Genomic DNA, 21,041 nt, shown 5'->3' with positions numbered 1-21,041 from the left:
GAGTCAGCATTGATGAGTCAGCTTTATTTTTCCAGGATTAAAGGTAAAATGACGAACTCCACGTTTTTAGCATAAATATATATCATTGTAGTAAAATTTACTCGCTTAAATAGGTTGTATATTAGTTAATTTTTGTTTAAAAATGGCTCCAATAGGAGACCCTAAGGACTTGGTGAACGATTATATTAAGAACAATGCTGTGATGGTATTTAGCAAAACTACTTGTCCATTTTGTACAAAGGTAAGATATGAATAACGTTATTTACCGATTTTAAAGCATGCTAGTAGAATTTATACTTATTGTTTTCTGGGTAACTAACTTGTTGGTAACTATTTTTGATGCTAAAAATAAATAAGTGCAAACACTTTTATCTTTGTAGTTAAAAGCATTGTTTACCTCACTCAATGTTCAGCATACTGTATTGGAAATTAATACAATAGGTAAAACTTTTTTATACCATTTTTTTTAAATTTTTTGATGTTTTTAAGAGGTTGTTAATTGAAACACATGGTGGCTTAAGTAACGTTAAGAGCAGCGTTTTACAATTTCAGACAATGGACCTCAAATTCAAAAAGCATTATTTAACATTTCTGGACAAAATACTGTCCCCAATGTTTTTATTCATGGCCAACATTTGGGTGGAAGCGACGATACTCTAAAAGTTAGTAGAATTTTATTTTTAGTCTAATTGCATTTTTGTTACATTTTTTAACAATTGCTTACAAATTTTTTTATTTTGCAGCTTAGTTTTTAAAGTTTTGTATAATTAAGAATATTTATCGAAATTTTTTTAGATTTTTAAGTTAAAGATTTTTTACAGCTATTTGTAATAAAAACAATAGTTTGGTTTTTAATAGATTCTGTTTATATTTTTATGTCAAGTCAAAAATTTATAAAAATAAATTGATACTCATACTATTTCAACAGGCCCACCAAGAGGGCAGGTTGTTGCCAATGATAGAAAATCCACCAACCCAAAAATTCGATTATGACCTCATAGTAATAGGAGGTGGGTCAGGGGGATTGGCTGCATCTAAAAGAGCAGCAGAGTTCGGAAAAAAGGTAAAAATATTTTTTTTTGAAAATGTTTATTTTTGAATAAATTTTGCATTTTTAATAATTCGATATTATATTGTTTTTAATGTTAATGCGAATTTATTTATCAAGTTGGTGTAAAATACATAAATGACAAAAAATGATTTTACCATATTTATAATGTTGTCAAGTTGTTTAAATAAATGATTAATTATTATTAGTATTTCGTAATAATTATGATCACTAAATGTTGCAAAGTCATTTCCTTTTCCTATAACAATAAGCCAACATTTTGTTTCCGTTTGTTTATATTGTTTTTATATTTATTTTAAATTTAATTGCTAAAGGACAAAAACATTTAAACTAAAAAGAGGAATTAAACCTACAGTATAGGCTATAGAAATAACATAAATTTCTTTATTAAAATAATCGAAAAATTTACTGAAAATATATCTTCTAACATAGGTAGCAGTCCTTGACTTTGTTAAGCCAACCCCAAAAGACACATCTTGGGGTTTAGGGGGAACTTGTGTAAATGTGGGTTGTATTCCTAAAAAGTTGATGCACCAAACTGCACTGCTGGGTAAGAGTATCAAAGAAGCAAAAAGTTTTGGCTGGGGTATCACAGATAATGGTAAGTTTATGTTTTTTTATATATAATTTCAATTGATTTTAGAAGTAGGTATAGGCATTTCCTTGAGCTTTTAAATAATTTAACACAAGTCATTGTTGTACCTTGGTTTTAAGTTTCCTGTGTATTCAGCATTGTCTTACCTATGTCTTATTGTTATTCTAAGTTAAAAAAGTTTTAAATAAAAAAAAATTTGCATATAACTTTGTCGTAAATCTATTAGCTTAGTAAACTGAAAAATTTAAGTTCCTACATTTTTCAACAAAAAATACATTTTTCGAATCAAATTTTCTAAACTATAAATTGTATTCAACTTTTTAACTTTTAGTTGCCTTAAGTTGGTCAACAATGGTAGAGAGTGTTCAAAATTACATTGGATCCTTAAACTGGGGCTACAGGGTGCAGTTAAGGGAGAAAAATGTCCAGTATGTTAATGCTTTTGCTACATTTGATGACCAACATACCATCACAGTAATATTTTATTTTCAAGGTTTATTAGTTTTAAAATATTAGATATCTTGATAGACTAACTGGCAGCATGGTGTAGTGTTCAAATTAAAGCATTTGGCTTTTATACAGAAAAGCTCGAGTTGGATTCACAATGCTTTTATATTTGAGTGTCTGTGGGTGAGGTTATGAACTGTTTAAAGCTTGACCCTAAAACCAATCAGTAAATTATTTATCAGGCAATTCAAATTTATATAATTCCAAACTGTCAAAGTCAACTAAAGACTGGTTTAGGGGAAAAAATGTTGCTCTATGCTAGACCTTGAAGTAGGCCTTCCCACATCAAGGATAAATGAATATAAAGAAAAAAATATATATTTGTAATAAACTATTTTATGTAAGTTACTAAATATTTTCAAATACTAAAACATTATTGTTATATGAATAATTTTATTTTATGTTAGGCCACAAATCGAAGAGGCAAAGAAACAAAAATGACAGCTGAAAACTTTATTATCGCAGTCGGTGAAAGGCCAAAATATCCTGAAATACCTGGAGCAAGGGAACTAGGAATCACGAGGTAGATATAAACCAACATGATTTAGCTAAAAACTTATACTGGTAATAGATTAACTGAAAATAGTTTTGTTTATTTTAGGCAATTATGTGTAAGCTAAGTAAATAAACTTCACTACTAAAGAGCTATTATGTTTTTTTTTTTTAAACTATTGTAACTTCTTTTATATAGTTTTTTATAACTTTTTATTTTTTATTGTTTTACTGAACAAAAGTTTATTGACATTTTGCTTAAAATATTTTTTTTACTAATTTTTTTATTTTTTTTTGCGAAGCGATGATCTATTTTCACTGCCATATTGTCCAGGAAAAACCTTAGTTATAGGGGCTTCCTACGTTGCACTTGAGTGTGCTGGATTTTTACATGGAGTTGGGTTGGATGTTACTGTGATGGTTAGGTCCATATTCTTAAGAGGTAAAAGTTTGTAATTAATTTGCTGTTAAAATTACTTTGGGTACTGAATAAAATGTTTTATGATTTTAAATCAGGTTTTGACCAAGACCTAGCTGATAAAGTTGGAAATTTTATGGAATTTGACGGAGTTAGGATTCAAAGAAAGTAAATAAAAATTTGTTCCCAAACGGTTTTTAATTTTTAAAATTCCTTTTTTGATATTTCTGATCTGAAGTTATTAATAAAATGCCATCCTTTAACCCAATGTTTCCAAATAGGTTTATTCCTCTAAGCATTGAAAGAATAAAAGATGGTGAACCAGGATTGTTAAAGGTTAGAGGGAAACACACAGAAACAGGAGAGGAAAAAGATGAAGAATACAACACAGTAAATTATTTTGAAAATAAACAATAATATTAATTGTTTTTTAAGGGACTACAATCCGGCAGCATGGTGTAGTGGTCAGAACATTAGGTGCTCTCATGCTGTAGTGCCCTTGAGTAAGGCCCAATAACCGATATGAACTTCTTCTGAGCCAATCCTTAAATTAGCAGCTCAGTTATCGGCCAATTTTAATCTATATCTCAAAATGCCAGATTCAACTCAAGACTGGGTTGGGGTATTAGATGTTACTCTATGCTAAGGTTGTAAGGTCAACCTTCCCACATTAACAATACAGATAAAACAATAACAACTTTTATATATACTTAAGCTACATTGAACATTTAGTTTTTGTTAAAAATCATCTTAATTTTATAAATCAAATTTTCAGGTTATTTTTGCTATTGGTAGAGAGTCAGTTACCAAACAGCTTGGTGTAGATAAGGCCAGTGTTATAATAAGCAAGTAAGTTCAAATCTTTGTTGAACACAATACTAATATTTACTTTTAAAAGTGAGAGATAAACGTAATTAATTTTTAACTGGTTTTGTTTGCTGTTGTGGTTTGGTTTTATTAAAATTTTAAATATTCAAATTTGAAAAAAAATGTAATTTACAAGAATTAAAAAAAAAAATAATAAAATTCAAAAACTAGATGTACAGATGTAATCCTACATAAAAAAATAATTTTAAAACTATTTAAAAATAAAAATTATGAAGTACCTGAATTAGTAAATATTTATATTAATTTAATATATACATTAACAGCAATAGCAAAGTGCCGACGAATGAATTCGATCAAACCAACGTACCTCATATTTACTGTATAGGAGATAATGCCTTGAACAAACCAGAATTAACTCCAGTTGCCATACAAGCTGGAAAATTACTTGCACAACGACTTTTTGGTGGTTCCAACCTTAAGGTAAATTATTATTTAAAGTTTTATAGACTGCTAATGTTTTAAGCATAAATAAATTATCTTTTTTATTTAAATAGTGTGATTATGAGAATGTACCAACCACAGTTTTTACACCACTGGAATACAGCTGTTGTGGAATGAATGAAGAAAAGGCAATTCAAAAATTTGGTGAAGAAAATATCGAAGTAAAAAAAAACAATTTTTTTTTGAATGAATTATTTAAATTTTTTGAATAAAAAAATAACTTAAAATCTTTTTGTTTATTTATTGTAGGTATATCATAGCAATGTGTGGCCATTAGAGTGGACTGTCCCACAGAAGGATCAAAATACTTGTTATGTAAAGGTTATCACTAATAAGCTTGACAATGAAAAAGTTTTAGGTATGTGTAGCTTTTTAATTTTTATAAATTCAAAAATTCTAATTAAAATGATTTTCAGGAAATGATTTTAAAATTTATAAAAAATTTTGCCCTTTTTTTCCATATAATTGCAACTACAAAATATAGGAATGCACTACCTGGGACCAAATGCAGGTGAAGTAATGCAGGGTTTTGCTTGTGCTATGAAGTGTGGACTTACCAAAACCCAACTTGATGCAACTATTGGAATTCACCCAACCACTGCTGAGGTAAAAAATATACCAAAAATTTACCATCTATTTTAGACCTTTTTTAATTTTTTTACCACAATATTTTTAGATGTTTACCACCTTAAATGTAACTAAACGATCGGGAGGTGAAATCGGCCAATCAGGTTGCTGAGGTTAAATATCCACCGATTGGCCATGTGACATCATCAAAATAATTTTCTTTCTAGACTAATTTCGAAACTATAAGCCCTAATTTAAGTGAATTTAAAATATTTAAATTATTCTTATTACTAATTTTTTTTTTACTAATTAACAAAAAATATTTTTTATTATAAAACAGATTCTTACTAAACAATAATCCACTGTATATTCCAATAGTTCAATTCATTTTTTAGTTTTATCTTGATTGTGATGTCACATTTTTTGATGATGTCACGTGGTCATTCTGGTGTCTATATGGCGTCATTATAATGAATTATGACGTCACGACGAACAAAATTTTGCACGTTGATGCATTGTTGTGTTTGGTTTGTGATGTCATACTATGATGATTGTTTCAAAAACCATACATTATTGGTTGAAATGGTTTGAAGAATTCATTGTAATGCGTTGATGACGTCACATTTGGTGACGTCAGTTTCCTATTTGTATGAGGAGCTGTAAAAATAACTTCTTTTTTGTTTGTTTTTGTTAATTCATTTTGAAGGTATTAGATAATTTTTTCTCCATTTTTTAATAGCTCATTTTTGTAAAATGTTGTGCATTTTAAAATTTTATTGGTTGGTGGTAATTTATATTTATTCGATTATTAAGCCCTATCATGAAGTGATTATAAAGTTCCAATGAATTAAAATTTTTCCCACATTATGCTCAATAAATAAATGTTCGAATTATTTTTTTTAAATAGAATGTTACATTGAACATTACCCAAAAACAAGAATTAATTTTGGGTAGCTGATAATATAGTACAATAACAATTGTTGTTTAAATGATGTATGCAAAGAATGAATAATGCTAGCCCAGTTATTACCATAAACTGATTATTAAAAAGTTAAGGCAGATAAAAATATAGGTTTGACAATGTAGCTAGATTTATTTAAAATGTAATAAGATTGTTTACTACTTGTATATTGCTTCAGCATGAATTTATTTTACTAGCCTTTTAATTTAATAATTATAAACATAGTTTAGTATCTTAATAAACAGTTTATAGAAAATTATTTCTTGTAATTTTAGCTTAAAAAATAAAGAAATCCTGTTCAAGATCACAAAGTACAATATTTGGGCCAACAAAGTTTAATTAACATTAAACATCCTGTTTGATTGCTAAAATTTGTTTAACTTCCATTGTGTATGATTGGGCAGAATAGAAGTATAAGAAGTACATTGAGCAGAATACAAGTATATGGATTATAAAAAAGCGTTATCAAACTGATTTAATATCTACACAAGATAAACTGGCTTGGACATACTATTAAAGGTTTAAAGAACTTATTGAACAACTGTTTATGGTAAAGTCTGGTTTAGCAGGTGGATTTTATTTAGCAGGTAGGATTTTTATATACTATTTTTCAATATTTTTACATAACTATTATTTAATTAAAATAATCCAAAACTTATTATTTTAGAATACGAACTTAAGTACTTAACTGTAGTTACTGGACTTTTGGAAAATTTATTTCTTTTTTGTCTTTTGTTTGGATAGCCTTTCTTTGAATACGTTTTACTTAAAGAAAGATATTTTCAACATTTGTGATCAAATCAAACTTCACTTTTGAACGCCTGTACAAGTCAAGCCTTAATGTTAAACTTGGTGTTTTATCTAGCAAAAGTTTCTTTCTTTCTGTGTTCGCTTCCAATGGGTTGGGCAATGGATAAATACGGAACTTGGAAAATGTGAAGTGTTGCAACTGCTAGCCTGACGTTAGGTGTAGTGTGCATACTAGTTTTTAGCCCAAGTATTCCCTGGTTAATATTTCCTGGAACTATCTTAATTGGAAACGGTGGAATGGGATTTATGGTCAGCAACCCAAAAACCTTGAATTTTTTTCCGAAAGTACGATCAATCCTTGTAATTCTTTTCGACCGCTTGTATACTGCTTCAGCGTGCATTTTTCTTTTTCTTAAATTTGCGTATGATGCTGGAGTTCACGTGAGAGTAGTTTTTGCCTTTTTGTTAGCCGCAGCTACGCTACCCTGGATTCGAACTTACATGATCCTGACCTAAAATATGGAATATTCGAATGCTCACAAGCTTGTAGTACTGATAAATCATTACGCCACTTGTTATGTCACAAATAAAAAACAATGTGTTTTTTGCAAACTTTAAAAACCACTCTTGTAGTCAATAACGATATAAAAGAATAAGTAACCTGTTTAATATGTATGGTACTTTGCAACTATTTAGTTTTGTATTTTCCAATTCAAGTGGCTTATGGTAAATTGTCTTTTTAATTACTTAAAAGGAGAAAATTCTTCATTTTACGGTCTTTTAGCGAACATGCTAATAAGCAGTGGGCTTGTGATATTGTTTTTAATAGCAGTGGTTGTTAGATAGCCTATAACTGCTTTCTGGTGCTCTACTTTAGAACAAGCATTTGTTTTTGGTGGTGCTACTAATTTTATTGCCTCGGCGTTTTCTATGAACGATTTCGAAAAACTTTTTGGTTGGACAAGCATCATAAGCATGCTATTTTTGTTATTTAAGATTGTTTTATATCAACTTTGTTTAATTTATGACCCTACTTTTTCTATAGTTAATTTTGTGTTATGAGGGTTTTGTGTTTAAATTTTAATTCATCAAATTGCTTGGTTAAAACTTGGTAAAGAAAACTTAGTTCACCAAATTGTTTAACTTAACGTACACAAGACTGGATTCGTATATTTTATTAACTATTATTTATTTTAGTATAAATTAAACTAAATTCATGTTAGTAAAAACAGATATATCATGACAAAAAAACAAGCATTCTTAAGGCAATTGCAAAAGGCTGTTCATATATACAAACACAAGTGTAATTTTTACATTAAAAACAGAGATTAAATCCTGTTCAGATTAGCAAAGGGCAAAATCGGAAAACATATTGTAATTAACATCAAATTTCCGGTTTGTTTGCTGGAATTTGTACAACTTCCATTGTATATAAATAAGCAGGATAAAAGTGTATAAGGCATAAAAATTGTTATTAAACTAGTTTAACTTATTGAACAACTGTTTTGGTGAAGGTATAGTTTGATTCAGCAGGTTAATTTTCATCTAGCAGGTACGATTTTACTATTTTTAATGTTTTTACAGAACTACTATTTAATTAAATTAATCTAAAACTTTATATTTTAGAATGCGAATACAGGTACTTTTAACTCTTGTTACTGGAATATTGGAAAACTTGTTTCTGTCCGGCTTTATATACGGATGGCCTTCCTTTGAATACGTTTTACTTAAAGAAAGATATTTTCAACATTTATGCACAAATCAAACTTTACTTTTAAACTCCTGCACAAAGCAAGCCTCAATGTTAAATTTGGCGTTTTATCTAGCAATAGTTTCTTCTTTTCTGTGCTTGCCACCAATAGGCTGGGCAATGGATAAATACGGAACTTGGAAAATGCGAAGTGTAGCAACTGCTAGCCTAACGGCAGGTGTAGTGTGCATGCTAGTTTCTAGCCCAAGTATTCCTTGGTTAATATTTCCTGGAACCATCTTAATTGGAAACGGTGGAATGGGATTTTTGGTTAGCAACCCACAAACTTCGAATTTTTTTCCGAAAGTACGGTCGATACTTATAATTCTTTTTGACAGCTTGTATATGGCTTCAGCGTGCATTTTTCTGTTTTTAAAACTCGCATATGACAGTGGAATTCAATCAAGAGTTTTTTTCGCGTTTTTGTTAGCCGTAACTACACTACCCTGGATTCGAACTTACACTTTAATGCCCAGAAAAAGCTTCCCTTACCCAATTAAAGATCCTGACCTAAAATATGGAATATTTGAATGGTCACAAGGTGGTAGTATTAATGAATTAACAACGCCACTTGTTACGTCACAAACAAAAAACGATGTGTCTTCCGCAAACCTTAAAAATCCACTTGTTTGGTCAATAATGATCCAAGTTGGTGTTTTATCACTAAGATTTGCGTTTTTTGAAGCAAGTTTAGTTAGCTGGTTAACTACTTTTTTAGATTCACAAGAAAGAATAAGTTACCTAGTTAATATGTATGGCATCTTGCTTCTATTTAGTTTTGTGTTTGCAATCCCAAGTGGCTTGGTAGTGGACTGTCTTACTAACTACTTAAAAGGAGAAAATTCTTTATTTTACGGTCTTTTAGCAAACATGTTAATAAGCAGTGGGCTTGTAATACTCTTTTCAATAGCAGTAGTTGTACGGTGGCCTATTACTGCTTTATGGTGTTCTGCTTTAGGACAAGTTTCCGTTTTTGGAGGTGCTACCAATTTTTATGCTTCGGCCTTTCCTATGGACGATTTCGGAAAATTATTTGGTTGGGCCGGCATTGTCGGCACGCTATTTTTGTTGTTAGAAGTTGCATTTTATCAACTTTCTTTAATTTACGACCCTACCTTTTCTATAGTTAACTATGTGTTATTAGGGTTTTGCGTTTTAACTTTATTTCACCCAATTGCTTGGTTTAAACTTGGTCAAGAAAATCTAAAAAAGTTAAATCTGCCGAAATGTTCAAATTAACACACTTAATACTGGATTGGTATATATTTATTTATTAATTATGATTTATTTTAGTATTAATTAAACTAAATACATATCAGTGGAAACAGAAACATTATGGTTAAAGAACAAAGCAAATTTAAAGCAACTGCTATATTACTATACACTGAGTATAATGTAAGAAATCTTTATTGTAGATTAAAAAATATATACAACATACAAAGCACTTAATAGAATTTTTAATAGATAAGTGCACACAATTTTGATTTTTTCGAAAACTGGCTTTCTAGCACTTTTATTCCATTTGGTCGGGATTATTGGAAATTGCATGAATCAAATTTAAAACTGAAAACAAAATATAAGTTTAGTCAAATTGTAATTTTTTTATGTTGTAACTTTTAGTAAAGAAGGGTTTTTTATAGTGGCCAATATAACTTAATAAAAACTCGGAAAAAATACTTTTGGTTTAAATTTACCCTTTTTAAGAACTCTTCTGCGACAATACGAGCTCGTGCATTGACAGACAACTTCATTTCACTAATTTCTTTGTCGATTTCCTCCATAAAATGAATAACAAAATCAACAAGCTTATGTTTTAACATTTGCTCAGTATGAATATTAGTAATCAGAAAGCTAATGTCATATTCCTGTAAAAAAAAATAATCAAAAAAAATTATTATTTGTACCAGAATAATATTTCTGGTCTTTAAAAAATTTTTAAACATATACACTTTTAGTTTAAGCCATTAAGTTGTAATATTTTTTAAAAGTTAGCCAAGCGAAAATGATTAAATATCAGGGGCATTACCTTAACTGGCTTTCTTCTTAAAACAAAAAAGTTTTCCGCTCTCATCATCATAAATCGCATAAACTTTTGGCATAGGATTTGTTCAATTTCATCTGCCTGTAAACAACATTTGTTTTTTAAAAATAGATTAGTCCTTTTCTGAACAATAAGCAATATTTACAATTGATTATCTTTAGTATTTATAGTTCGAGATTTTTAAACAAATTGGTATTGTCAGTATATTTATTATTATATTTATTCTTTCTAGATTTACAATTCATATTTATTCAAATTTGATTTTCACAAAAAAAACTTCTAAAACTGCATAGCAGTACAAAACAATGAAAAAAAACTTTGCATAAATTGAAAAATATTTTTAATTTTGCCTGTTTAACAGCAATGCTGACTCGAATTGAGTTAATAGAAGATTCGATTAAAACTTTTTCCTTTTCATTTCTCGCAATAACCAAAGGGGTCAGTAGCAACTCTTTGCTAGTTTTAACTTCAACCTTAAAATATAATTTTTTCATGTGATTATTTATCCTTGATGTGGAAAGGTTGACTTAATGATCTAAACATAGAGTAACATCAGTGACCCTGACCAGGTCTTGAATTGCCTTTGGCAGTTTGGGATATTAAAGAATAGCCTACAATTGCCACATAAATAAGCTGCTGATTTTATGTTTGTTCAGCAAGATGTTACACCATTTATAGCACCTAATTTAAGGGTGTTAAAGCATAAAAGTAGTGAGGAATAAACCTAGGACCTCATGTAGTAAGCCAGGTGTTCTTACCATGGTACCAGTGTTGTTTATTTTTATTGTACAGGCTATTGAAGTATTCAAGTAAAATTGTTTAGTTAACTCAAATATATTTATATATACATACTTCTGGTTTAACATGTCGTTCAACAACTTGGGAGTTAAAGTTTTCAAGACACATTGCAGCATTTAAAGTTGCTCGGACAGCATCCAAATACGGTTTTAATGTAGTTGACTAAAAATAAACAAAATCTTAAGAGATATTTTTTAGTTTTAACAAAGAGTTGGTTATGCATGCACAAATTTTGATTAAACTTAACTTTTTAATAGGAAAAATTTAATTTTAATTAGTTTCAATGTAAATAAATATACAAATTTTAAAATTAACAAAACATTCATTTATTGGAATTAGGAATTTTATAAAACTTACCATATTTTTGATTCCAGGTATGTTTAAAAATATGTTATTATTACCAAAATAACCTACAATCTGTAAAAACAATATATTTTTTCTTTAAACACGCTTTTTATATTTTATAATAGTCAAAAATACATTTTATAAAATGTTTAATATTGGAAAAAAACACAATTTTGTCAAGCGCCAAGCCTAGATAATTTTACTTCCGAAATCACTGATCCGAGACTAAAGTGCTTCCCCTAGTTTGTTACTAAACTAATTTAGCGAACTAATTTTTCTTTTCATTAAAATAATAATTTTTTTTATATTATAACAGCAATATTAATAGAGCTTCTGCAGTCGTTTAAAGTTTATAAAACCACTCAAGGATCGATAAAATAAAATATATGTATCGTCAAATATGCTATCCTTAACATTTATATAAAAAATATTCAAAGCAATATATTTAGGATGTAATTTATTTGCAATTAATATATACACTTACTCACGGTGTGTTTTTTTAAATTACAAATATTAAGTTAAAGTAAATCATTTTTGTAGATCAGTTTTTACCGAAAGAAATTAGGCGTGTTTGAACAAAAGTACATATATTCTTGGCAATGACTGCAAATTAGTTTTAAGGAAATAAACGATCAACAAAAATGTAATTATTTTTAACATTTGTCTTATGCCAATAGAAATATTTCTGGTGGAGATCGTGGACTCGACCGCAGAAATGTAATGTTGGTACAATACTTGATTTTACATTGTCGGCAAAAAGCTGCAAGCAATTAATAAAACTGTTTAATATGTTACATAAGTTACATTTTACCAAACTAAATTTGAAAAAATAAATTAACTCACGCAATGTGTATCTTCTACATAATTTGTTTGTGCAATGACCTAGTACTCTGCACTTCACACGTTTATTAGTCTTCGCAAATCAGAATTGCTAATAACACCTTAAATTAAAAAAAAAAATTTTAGTAAAAAAATCATCATTCTATTTTACATACTTTAATCAAAAACATTTTTTAGTCTATTTACCGAATAAAATTATTTTTATCTGTTATAAATTTTTTAATTTTTGTAGAAATATATCTGTAAAATTTCTTACCTTCACCTAATGACATAAAACAAATCAACAAGACTACAGCCAAGGCAAATTTCATTTTTATTGAACTTAATTTTAATTTAATAAATTACTAAACTTTGATTATTTGTTCGATTAGTTTAACTAAATTTAAATTAATTGATAAAAGAAATGTGTGAGACTTATAGCTTATACTATTGTATTTGTAATTAGCATTTAAAACGGATTTACTAGCTCTTTTATGCCTGATAATGGACTTTTTTATTTTAAAAATAGAAAAAGAAACTCATTAAAATTAAATACAGTCGTGAGGCAATTTATCATTTGTGTTCAAATGCACTTAAATGCCAATTTTCGCCACAAAAGCGAATTAACTTTTTAATTAAATTTATTTTTTTTAATTAAATTTAATGCAATAGCCCAAACGCTACTGACAACAAATGTAAATGACAATTTAAATTAGGGAATTAGGGCTGTCATTTATTTGCAATTTAATATACTTGCAATGTGTTTTTTGGGACCAAATATTCTTTTACGTAAATTATTTTTATTAACCAGTTTTTACTGAGATCAGTTAAGCTTGTTAAAATAGACGTTATCTATATTTTCAGCAACGACTGCAAATTAGTTTTAGGAAGTGCATTAATTTAAATGTAATTATTTTTAATATTTGTTTTATGCAAATTCAAAAATGTCTGGTAGTGTCTTTCTCTCGCATATTTCGTTGTCGCAATGACTTTGCAATTTACACAATTAAATAGTCTTCGGTGATTGAAATTGCTTATGCTCAAACCTTAAACTGCAAAAAAGTGTTTTATTTAAAAAAAATATATTTATTTTATTTATTTTTTAAGCTAAAAAGATGCTAAATTAGTTTTAGCCAATTTTTAAAATAAAGGTTATTTTTATTTTTCAATATACTTCTTACTTTTTAATTTTTGTAAAAACATATCTGAAGTATATATATCCGCAAATGGTTATAGGTGTAGTTATAAGCGTCTAAAATCGAAAAAACTTATGCAGTTATTTTCAAAATAAATGTTTTTATTAGCTAAAAATTACATAAAATGATGTTTCTCTGAGTTAATTTTAAATATTTTCCAAAAAAACAAAAAAAAACAAAACATGTAAAATAATAATTTGTTTTACATTATAACAGCAATATTAATAGAGCTTCTGCAGTCATTTAAAGTTTATAAAACCACTCAAGGATCAATAAAATAATATATGTATCGTCAAATATGCTATCCTTAACATTTATATAAAAAATATTCAAAGCAATATATTTAGGATGTAATTTATTTGCAATTAATATATACACTTACTTACGATGGTTTTTTTTAAATTACAATTATGAAGTTTAAATAGATCATTTTTGTAGACCAGTTTTTACTGAAGCAATTAGGCGTGTTTGAACAAAAGTACATATATTCTTGGCAATGACTGCAAATTAGTTTTAAGGAAATACATGATCAATAAAAATGTAAATATTTTTAATACTTTTTTTATGCAAATTTAAAAATGTCTGGTGGAGATCGTTGATTCGGCGGCAGAGATGTAATGTTGGTACAATACTTGATTTTACATTGTCGGCAAAAAGCTGCAAGCAATTAATAAAACTGTTAAATAATTTACATAAAAAATATATCGTAGCCTACAGTTGTTTTGTGTAAAAAAAAATTACAATTAAATTTTTTTTAGGTAATTTTAAGCGTTATTTTTATGTATAATCAAACCTAAAACGCCAAATTTCAATTCGAATATATTTTTATTTTCACCAAACTAAATTTAAAAAAATAAATTAACTTACGCAATGTGTATCTTCTACATAATTTGTTTGTGCAATGACCTAGTACAGTGCACTTTACACGTTTAATTAGTCTTCGCAAATAAGAATTGCTGATAAAACCTTATTAAAAAAAAATTTAAAGTAAAAAAATTCACATTCCATTTACATACTTTTTGATCAAAATATGTTTTAGCCTACTTTACAAATAAATTAATTTTTATTAGTCATTATATTTCTTATTTTTGAATTTTTGTAAAAATATATTTGTAAAATTTCTTACCTTCACTCAATGACATAAAACAAATCAACAAGACTACAACCAAGGCAAATTTCATTTTCTTCAAATCCTTATTTTAAATTACTAAACTTTTGTTTAATTATAAGTAAATTTAAATTAATTGATAAAAGAAATTTTGGAAACTTATCTGATACTATTATATTTGTAAATGGCATTTAAAACGGATTTGCTGTGCTTTTTTATGCCTGATAATAAATGGATTTTTCTTATTTTAAAAATAGAAAACAAAACTTATTAAAATCAAATACAGACACGGAGCAATTTATCATTTGTGTTTAAATGTACTTGAATGCCAATTTTTGCCACAAAGCAAATATTTCAATACAAAGTTTTTAATTTTTTTTAATTAAATTTAATTTGAAAGCCCAAACGCTAATGACAACAAACTTATTCGACAATTTAAATTGAGGAATTCGGACTGTCATTTATTCAAAATTTACATTTACTTGCGATGTGTTTTTTAGGACCTATGTAAACATACTAATACGTTAATTATTTTTATAAACCAGTTTTTACTGCGAGCAGTTACGCCTGTTTAAATAGACTTTATTTATATTTCTAACGACTTTTAGGGAAGTGCACGATTAATATAAATGTAATTACTTTTAATATGTTTTTTTCGCATTGGTGTCAAAAATTTTAAAAATGTGCAGTTATTTTTAAAAATTACAAAAAATTGTTTTTCCTTAAGTTAATTTTAAGAATTTCAAAAAAAAAAACACAAGGTATGTTATTTGCTTTAAGCTTTATTTATTTGCAACGAATACTTTTACACAAAATGTTTTTTTTTAAACAATTTCAAATTAAATATGTAAACTCATTTTTTCAGAAGCAGTTACGAAGAACAGAAAAAAGCTTGTTTGTACAAAGGCACGTATTTTAAACTATGACACCAACATACGAAAATAATAAATGGTAAAATTTTTATTTGTTATGTAGATTAAAAATGTCTGGTGGCGAAGGAGGTTCGCGAAAACAATATGTGGTTTTACATTCCCGGCAAAAAGCTAAAAACAATTTATATAATCAAAAAAAAATTATAGTCGTAATTTTTACAATAAAAATAATCTTTTAAATCATTATATTTAAAGAATATATTTCTAAAATTCAGATATGTTTTTTCTATGAAGATAGTGGTTATTATACTTTTTAGGTTTTAGAAATTCGGCAGTGTAAAAAGTGCAGCGATTGTAGCTTTTATTAAAGTGCAATATTTAATTTAATACACAATAATTAACTCAATTTTTTTTTAGGTAAATAAAATTAAAAAAAAAATTACTTACGCAAAGTGTTTTCTTTACATTTTCTATTGTTACAATACCCACGAAAACGGCATCTTATGCGGTTTAGCACACATTTTAAACCATTTTCCCCTAAATCGCAAAAAGGTGTTAAAGCTTTTATTTTATAAGTATTTTTACAGTGAAAAGATTTAAGCCTATTTGTTTTTTATATATATCAAACTGTAAAAAAATCGTACCTTTATTCAATGATATGAAACAAACCAATAAGACTAAAACCAAGACAAATTTCATTTTTACTGAGGTTCAATTTATTAACTTTTTAATGTTTAATTTTTGTTGGATTAGTTAAATTTATTTTAAATTTATAGTCAAAATATTTCTGTAGCACAAATTTACTTATTATCTATTAACTTGAAATAAGTTTATAATTTTTAACTACGAGTTAAATATTAAAAAACTGTATTACAACTTATGTCTGTTATATATTTGACTGCATTTTAGCTGAATTTGCTATTTCTTTTATATTCAAAATCTTTTGGTTGAAAACTAAAACTAAAATTCTTTGGTATATCGTACCAAAAAGTCGCGCGCTTAGTTGTTTAAAATTAAAAAAGGCAAAGCCGCAAGAAAATTATATAACAACGTCACGTGCTTTCCAATCTTTAACTTAAAAGTTTTATTTAGAAAAATGTTTGATAGAAAAACAGATAACGTTCTTGTGCCTATATTTGGTAGCAATATTTGACTAAAAAAAATTTCGACCACGTGGCGGAATTATTTTGCTAGGAGGGTGCAGAAAATTTGCCTCTATTAAAAAAATTGTTATATAACTTTATAAATTTCTATATAAAATATAATGAAAACAATAAACGTAAAATTATATTTATTTATTGCTATATTATATGGGCAAATAACACATACACTTATATATTTTTTCAATAAAGAAAGAGTAAAGCAAGTTTATGCAAAAGAACATATTTCAAGCAAAAAGGCTTTTAACTAATGTTCGGAAACGTTTGGTGCTTGGTCTAACGGGATAACAAAATTCCTTAAGAAAACTTGTTTAGTGTTTGGCGTAGGGAAGGGTTTAGGTTGGCAATACTTTAATTTGCATTTCCGGCAAAAAGCTGAAACAATTTTTTTTTTGTCATTTATTGCAGAAAAATGTTTTTGCAAAGTCATTATTTGATTTCAAATACTTAAAATCGAAAGAGACTCTAAATGGCTATGATTTAGGACAAAAAAACATAATATTTAATACGTAATCATTTTAATTTATATTTATTTTTTGAATAGATACATCAAATTAAAATATAAAAATTGTAAAATTACTTACGCAATGTGTTTTTTTTACATATTTTTTTGGTACAATAACCTGCTTTTTTGCATTTCACGCGATTAATCAGTTTTCGCAAACTGGAAGTACTGATAGATAAGCCTAAAAATTTCAAATTTAGGTACAAAAAAAGTAAATCATTTATTGTTGTCGTTCTTTTTTATTTAAAAAGCAATTTAATTCGTTTATATTTTTAGTATAGGCCCTGTTTTTTACTAATTTTAATTAAAAACCTGTTTTTTAAATATCAGTATATGCAGATATATCTGTGAAAATTCTTACCTTCACTCAATATTATAAAACAAACTAACAAAACTAAAACCAAGGCAGTCTTCATTTTTATTGAATTGAAGTTCAAATAAATAATTTTCTAAACTCCAGTTATAAAAATAACGTATTTAGGATTACAAACAAGTGGCTTTAACTTTTATATTTGTAAATGGCATTTAAACCGGATTTGTTAACCTTTTTATGCCCTGATAAGGTTTTTTTTTTTAATAAAATTGTGAAATTAAAGAATACATTTCCGAAAAAAATTAATTCTTTAATTAGCATAAAAAATTACATTGTTTCTCTAAGTTAACTTTAAAAACTTTTGGTAAGTAAAAAAATGTTTTAAATATTCTTACATCAACTATATATAAACTACTTTTTAAGAAAAAACGTAACACGTTAATTGTTTTAAGCTATACTTTATTTGCTTTTATTATATACACACTACATGCGATGTTTCTTTAAAAAAAAGATTTTAAAAGTATAATGTTAACTTAATCAATATTTTAATGACTTTTTTAGTCAATTTTTACTTGGAGCTATTTTTAAAAGACATAATATATAGCAAAGCTTGTTTATACAAAGGCACGTATGGCATCTTAAGCAACTGCACAAATTAACGTTTAGGATATGTTGGCTGCTTGCGCTGGTTAAAGAGAACTTTGCCCTGTGCAAATGGAAAAAATGTTTTGTCTAATTGGTGGCGGGGTAGATTTTTTCTTGCAGTACTTGTTTTTTTTTTCTTTTACATTTTTTTTCTTTTACATTTTTTTTTCTTTCGTTTTTTTTTTCTTTTACATGGGATATAAATTAAAAACGACCGGTGGCGAAGAAGGTTTGCGAAAACAATATGTGGTTTTACATTCCCGGCAAAAAGCTAAGAACAATTTATATAATCAAAAAAAATTATAGTCGTAATTTTTACAATAAAATTAATCTTTTAAATCATTATATTTAAAGAATATATTTCTAAAATTCAGATATGTTTTTTCTATGAAGATAGTGGTTATTATACTTTTTAGGTTTTAGAAATTTGGCAGTGTAAAAAGTGCAGCGATTGTAGCTTTTATTAAAGTGCAATATTTAATTTAATACACAATAATTTACTCAATTTTTTTTAGGTAAATAAAATTAAAAAAAAAATTACTTACGCAAAGTGTTTTCTTTACATTTTCTATTGTTACAATACCCACGAAAAAGGCATCTTATGCGGTTTAGCACACATTTTAAACCATTCTCCCCTAAATCGCAAAAAGGTGTTAAAGCTTTTATTTTATAAGTATTTTTACAGTAAAAGATTTAAGCCTATTTGTTTTTTATATATATCAAACTGTAAAAAAATCGTACCTTTATTCAATGATATGAAACAAACCAATAAGACTAAAACCAAGACAAATTTTATTTTTACTGAGGTTCGATTTATTAATTTTTTAATGTTTAATTTTTGTTGGTTTAGTTAAATTTATTTTAAATTTATGGTCAAAATATTTCTGTAGCACAAATTTACTTCTTATCTATTAACTTGAAATAAGTTTATAATTTTTAACTACGAGTTAAATATTAAAAAACTGTATTACAACTTATATCTGTTATATATTTAACTGCATTTTAGCTGAATTTGCTATTTCTTTTATACCCAAAATCTTTTGGTTGAAAACTAAAAATAAAATTCTTCGGTATAGCGTACCAAAATGTCGCACGCTTAGTTGTTTAAAATTAAAAAAGGCAAAGCCGCAAGAAAATTATATAACAACGTCACGTGCTTTCCAATCTTTAACTTAAAAGTTTTATTTAAAAAAATGTTTGATAGAAAAACAGATAACGTTCTTGTGCCTATATTTGGTAGCAATATTTTACTAAAAAAAATTTCGACCACGTGGCGGAATAATTTTGCTAGGGGGGTGCAGAAAATTTGCCTCTATTAAAAAAATTGTTATATAACTTTATAAATTTCTATATAAAATATAATGAAAACAATAAACGTAAAATTATATTTATTTATTGCTATATTATATGGGCAAATAACACATACACTTATATATTTTTTCAATAAAGAAAGAGTAAAGCAAGTTTATGCAAAAGAACATATTTCAAGCAAAAAGGCATTTAACTAATGTTCGGAAACGTTTGGTGCTTGGTCTAACGGGATAACAAAACTCCTTAAGAAAACTTGTTTCGTGTTTGGCATAGGGAAGGGTTTAGGTTGGCAATACTTTAATTTGCATTTCCGGCAAAAAGCTGAAACAATTTTTTTTTGTCATTTATTGCAGAAAAATCTTTTTGCAAAGTCATTTATTTGATTTAAAATACTTAAAATCGAAAGAGACTCTAAATGGCTATGATTTAGGACAAAAAAACATAATATTTAATACGTAATTATTTTAATTTATATTTATTTTTTGAATAGATACATCAAATTAAAATATAAAAATTGTAAAATTACTTACGCAATGTGTTTTTTTTACATATTTTTTTGGTACAATAACCTGCTCTTTTGCATTTCACGCGATTAATCAGTTTTCGCAAACTGGAAGTACTGATAGATAAGCCTAAAAATTTCAAATTTAGGTACAAAAAAAGTGAATCATTTATTGTTGTCGTTCTTGTTTATTTAAAAAGCAACTTAATTCGTTTATATTTTTAGTATAGGCCCTGTTTTTCTAAATTTTAATTAAAAGCCTGTTTTTTAAATATAAGTATATGCAGATATATCTGTGAAAATTCTTACCTTCACTCAATATTATAACACAAACCAACAAAACTAAAACCAAGGCAGTCTTCATTTTTATTGAATTGAAGTTCAAATAAATAATTTTCTAAACTCCAGTTATAAAAATAATGTATTTAGGACTACAAACAAGTGGCTTTAACTTTTATATTTGTAAATGGCATTTAAACCGGATTTGCTAACCTTTTTATGCCCTGATAGTGGAATTTTTTTTAATAAAATCGTGAAATTAAAGAATGCATTTCCGAAAAAAATTAATTCTTTGATTAGCATAAAAAATTACATTGTTTCTCTAAGTTAACTTTAAAAACTCTTGGTAAGTAAAAAAATGTTTTTAATATTCTTACATCAACTATATATAAACTACTTTTTAAGAAAAAATGTAACACGTTAATTGTTTTAAGCTATACTTTATTTGCTTTTATTATATACACACTACACGCGATGTTTCTTTAAAAAAAAGATTTTAAAAATATAATGTTAACTTAATCAATATTTTAATGACTTTTTTAGTCAATTTTTACTTGGAGCTATTTTTAAAAGACATAATATATAGCAAAGCTTGTTTATACAAAGGCACGTATGGCATCTTAAGCAACTGCACAAATTAACGTTTAGGATATGTTGGCTGCTTGCGCTGGGTAAAGAGAATTTTGCCCTGGGCGAATGGCAAAAATTT

The 21,041-nt window shown here is 27.0% G+C and overlaps 3 protein-coding genes and 1 long non-coding RNA gene across 4 annotated transcripts; 2 read left to right on the top strand and 2 right to left on the bottom strand.

The window, feature by feature from the left end:
• The first annotated feature begins 49 nt into the window (after positions 1 to 49).
• On the top strand, positions 50 to 5,893 carry LOC145746288 (thioredoxin reductase 1, cytoplasmic-like). Its single transcript, XM_082564539.1, has 16 exons — positions 50 to 241; positions 381 to 441; positions 553 to 662; positions 929 to 1,063; positions 1,502 to 1,670; positions 1,996 to 2,138; positions 2,579 to 2,694; positions 2,966 to 3,105; positions 3,180 to 3,249; positions 3,363 to 3,471; positions 3,857 to 3,930; positions 4,233 to 4,389; positions 4,464 to 4,571; positions 4,660 to 4,768; positions 4,895 to 5,016; positions 5,087 to 5,893. The coding sequence occupies exons 1-16, from the start codon at positions 143 to 145 to the stop codon at positions 5,147 to 5,149; spliced, it is 1,785 nt and encodes a 594-aa protein (XP_082420665.1). The 5' UTR covers positions 50 to 142; the 3' UTR covers positions 5,150 to 5,893.
• A 2,422-nt stretch (positions 5,894 to 8,315) lies between these two features.
• Positions 8,316 to 9,677, top strand: LOC145745912 (equilibrative nucleobase transporter 1-like). Its single transcript, XM_082564092.1, has one exon. The coding sequence runs from the start codon at positions 8,316 to 8,318 to the stop codon at positions 9,675 to 9,677; it is 1,362 nt and encodes a 453-aa protein (XP_082420218.1).
• Positions 9,678 to 9,693: 16 nt separating this feature from the next.
• Positions 9,694 to 11,690, bottom strand: LOC145745383 (actin-related protein 2/3 complex subunit 4). Its single transcript, XM_082563445.1, has 6 exons — positions 11,635 to 11,690; positions 11,332 to 11,439; positions 10,830 to 10,952; positions 10,465 to 10,560; positions 10,133 to 10,303; positions 9,694 to 10,001 (listed from the first exon to the last, which is right to left on the bottom strand). The coding sequence occupies exons 1-6, from the start codon at positions 11,635 to 11,637 to the stop codon at positions 9,996 to 9,998; spliced, it is 507 nt and encodes a 168-aa protein (XP_082419571.1). The 5' UTR covers positions 11,638 to 11,690; the 3' UTR covers positions 9,694 to 9,995.
• A 3,834-nt stretch (positions 11,691 to 15,524) lies between these two features.
• On the bottom strand, positions 15,525 to 16,424 carry LOC145746098 (uncharacterized). The gene is made up of 3 exons (XR_014281283.1): positions 16,262 to 16,424; positions 16,065 to 16,154; positions 15,525 to 15,788 (listed from the first exon to the last, which is right to left on the bottom strand). It is a non-coding gene; the product is annotated as an uncharacterized LOC145746098 (long non-coding RNA).
• Between the last annotated feature and the right edge of the window lie 4,617 nt (positions 16,425 to 21,041).

The sequence above is a fragment of the Corella eumyota genome, chromosome 3 (genome assembly GCF_963082875.1).
Source record: "Corella eumyota chromosome 3, kaCorEumy4.1, whole genome shotgun sequence".
Lineage (NCBI taxonomy): Eukaryota > Metazoa > Chordata > Ascidiacea > Phlebobranchia > Corellidae > Corella > Corella eumyota.
This window is presented reverse-complemented; position numbering and strand designations above follow the sequence as displayed.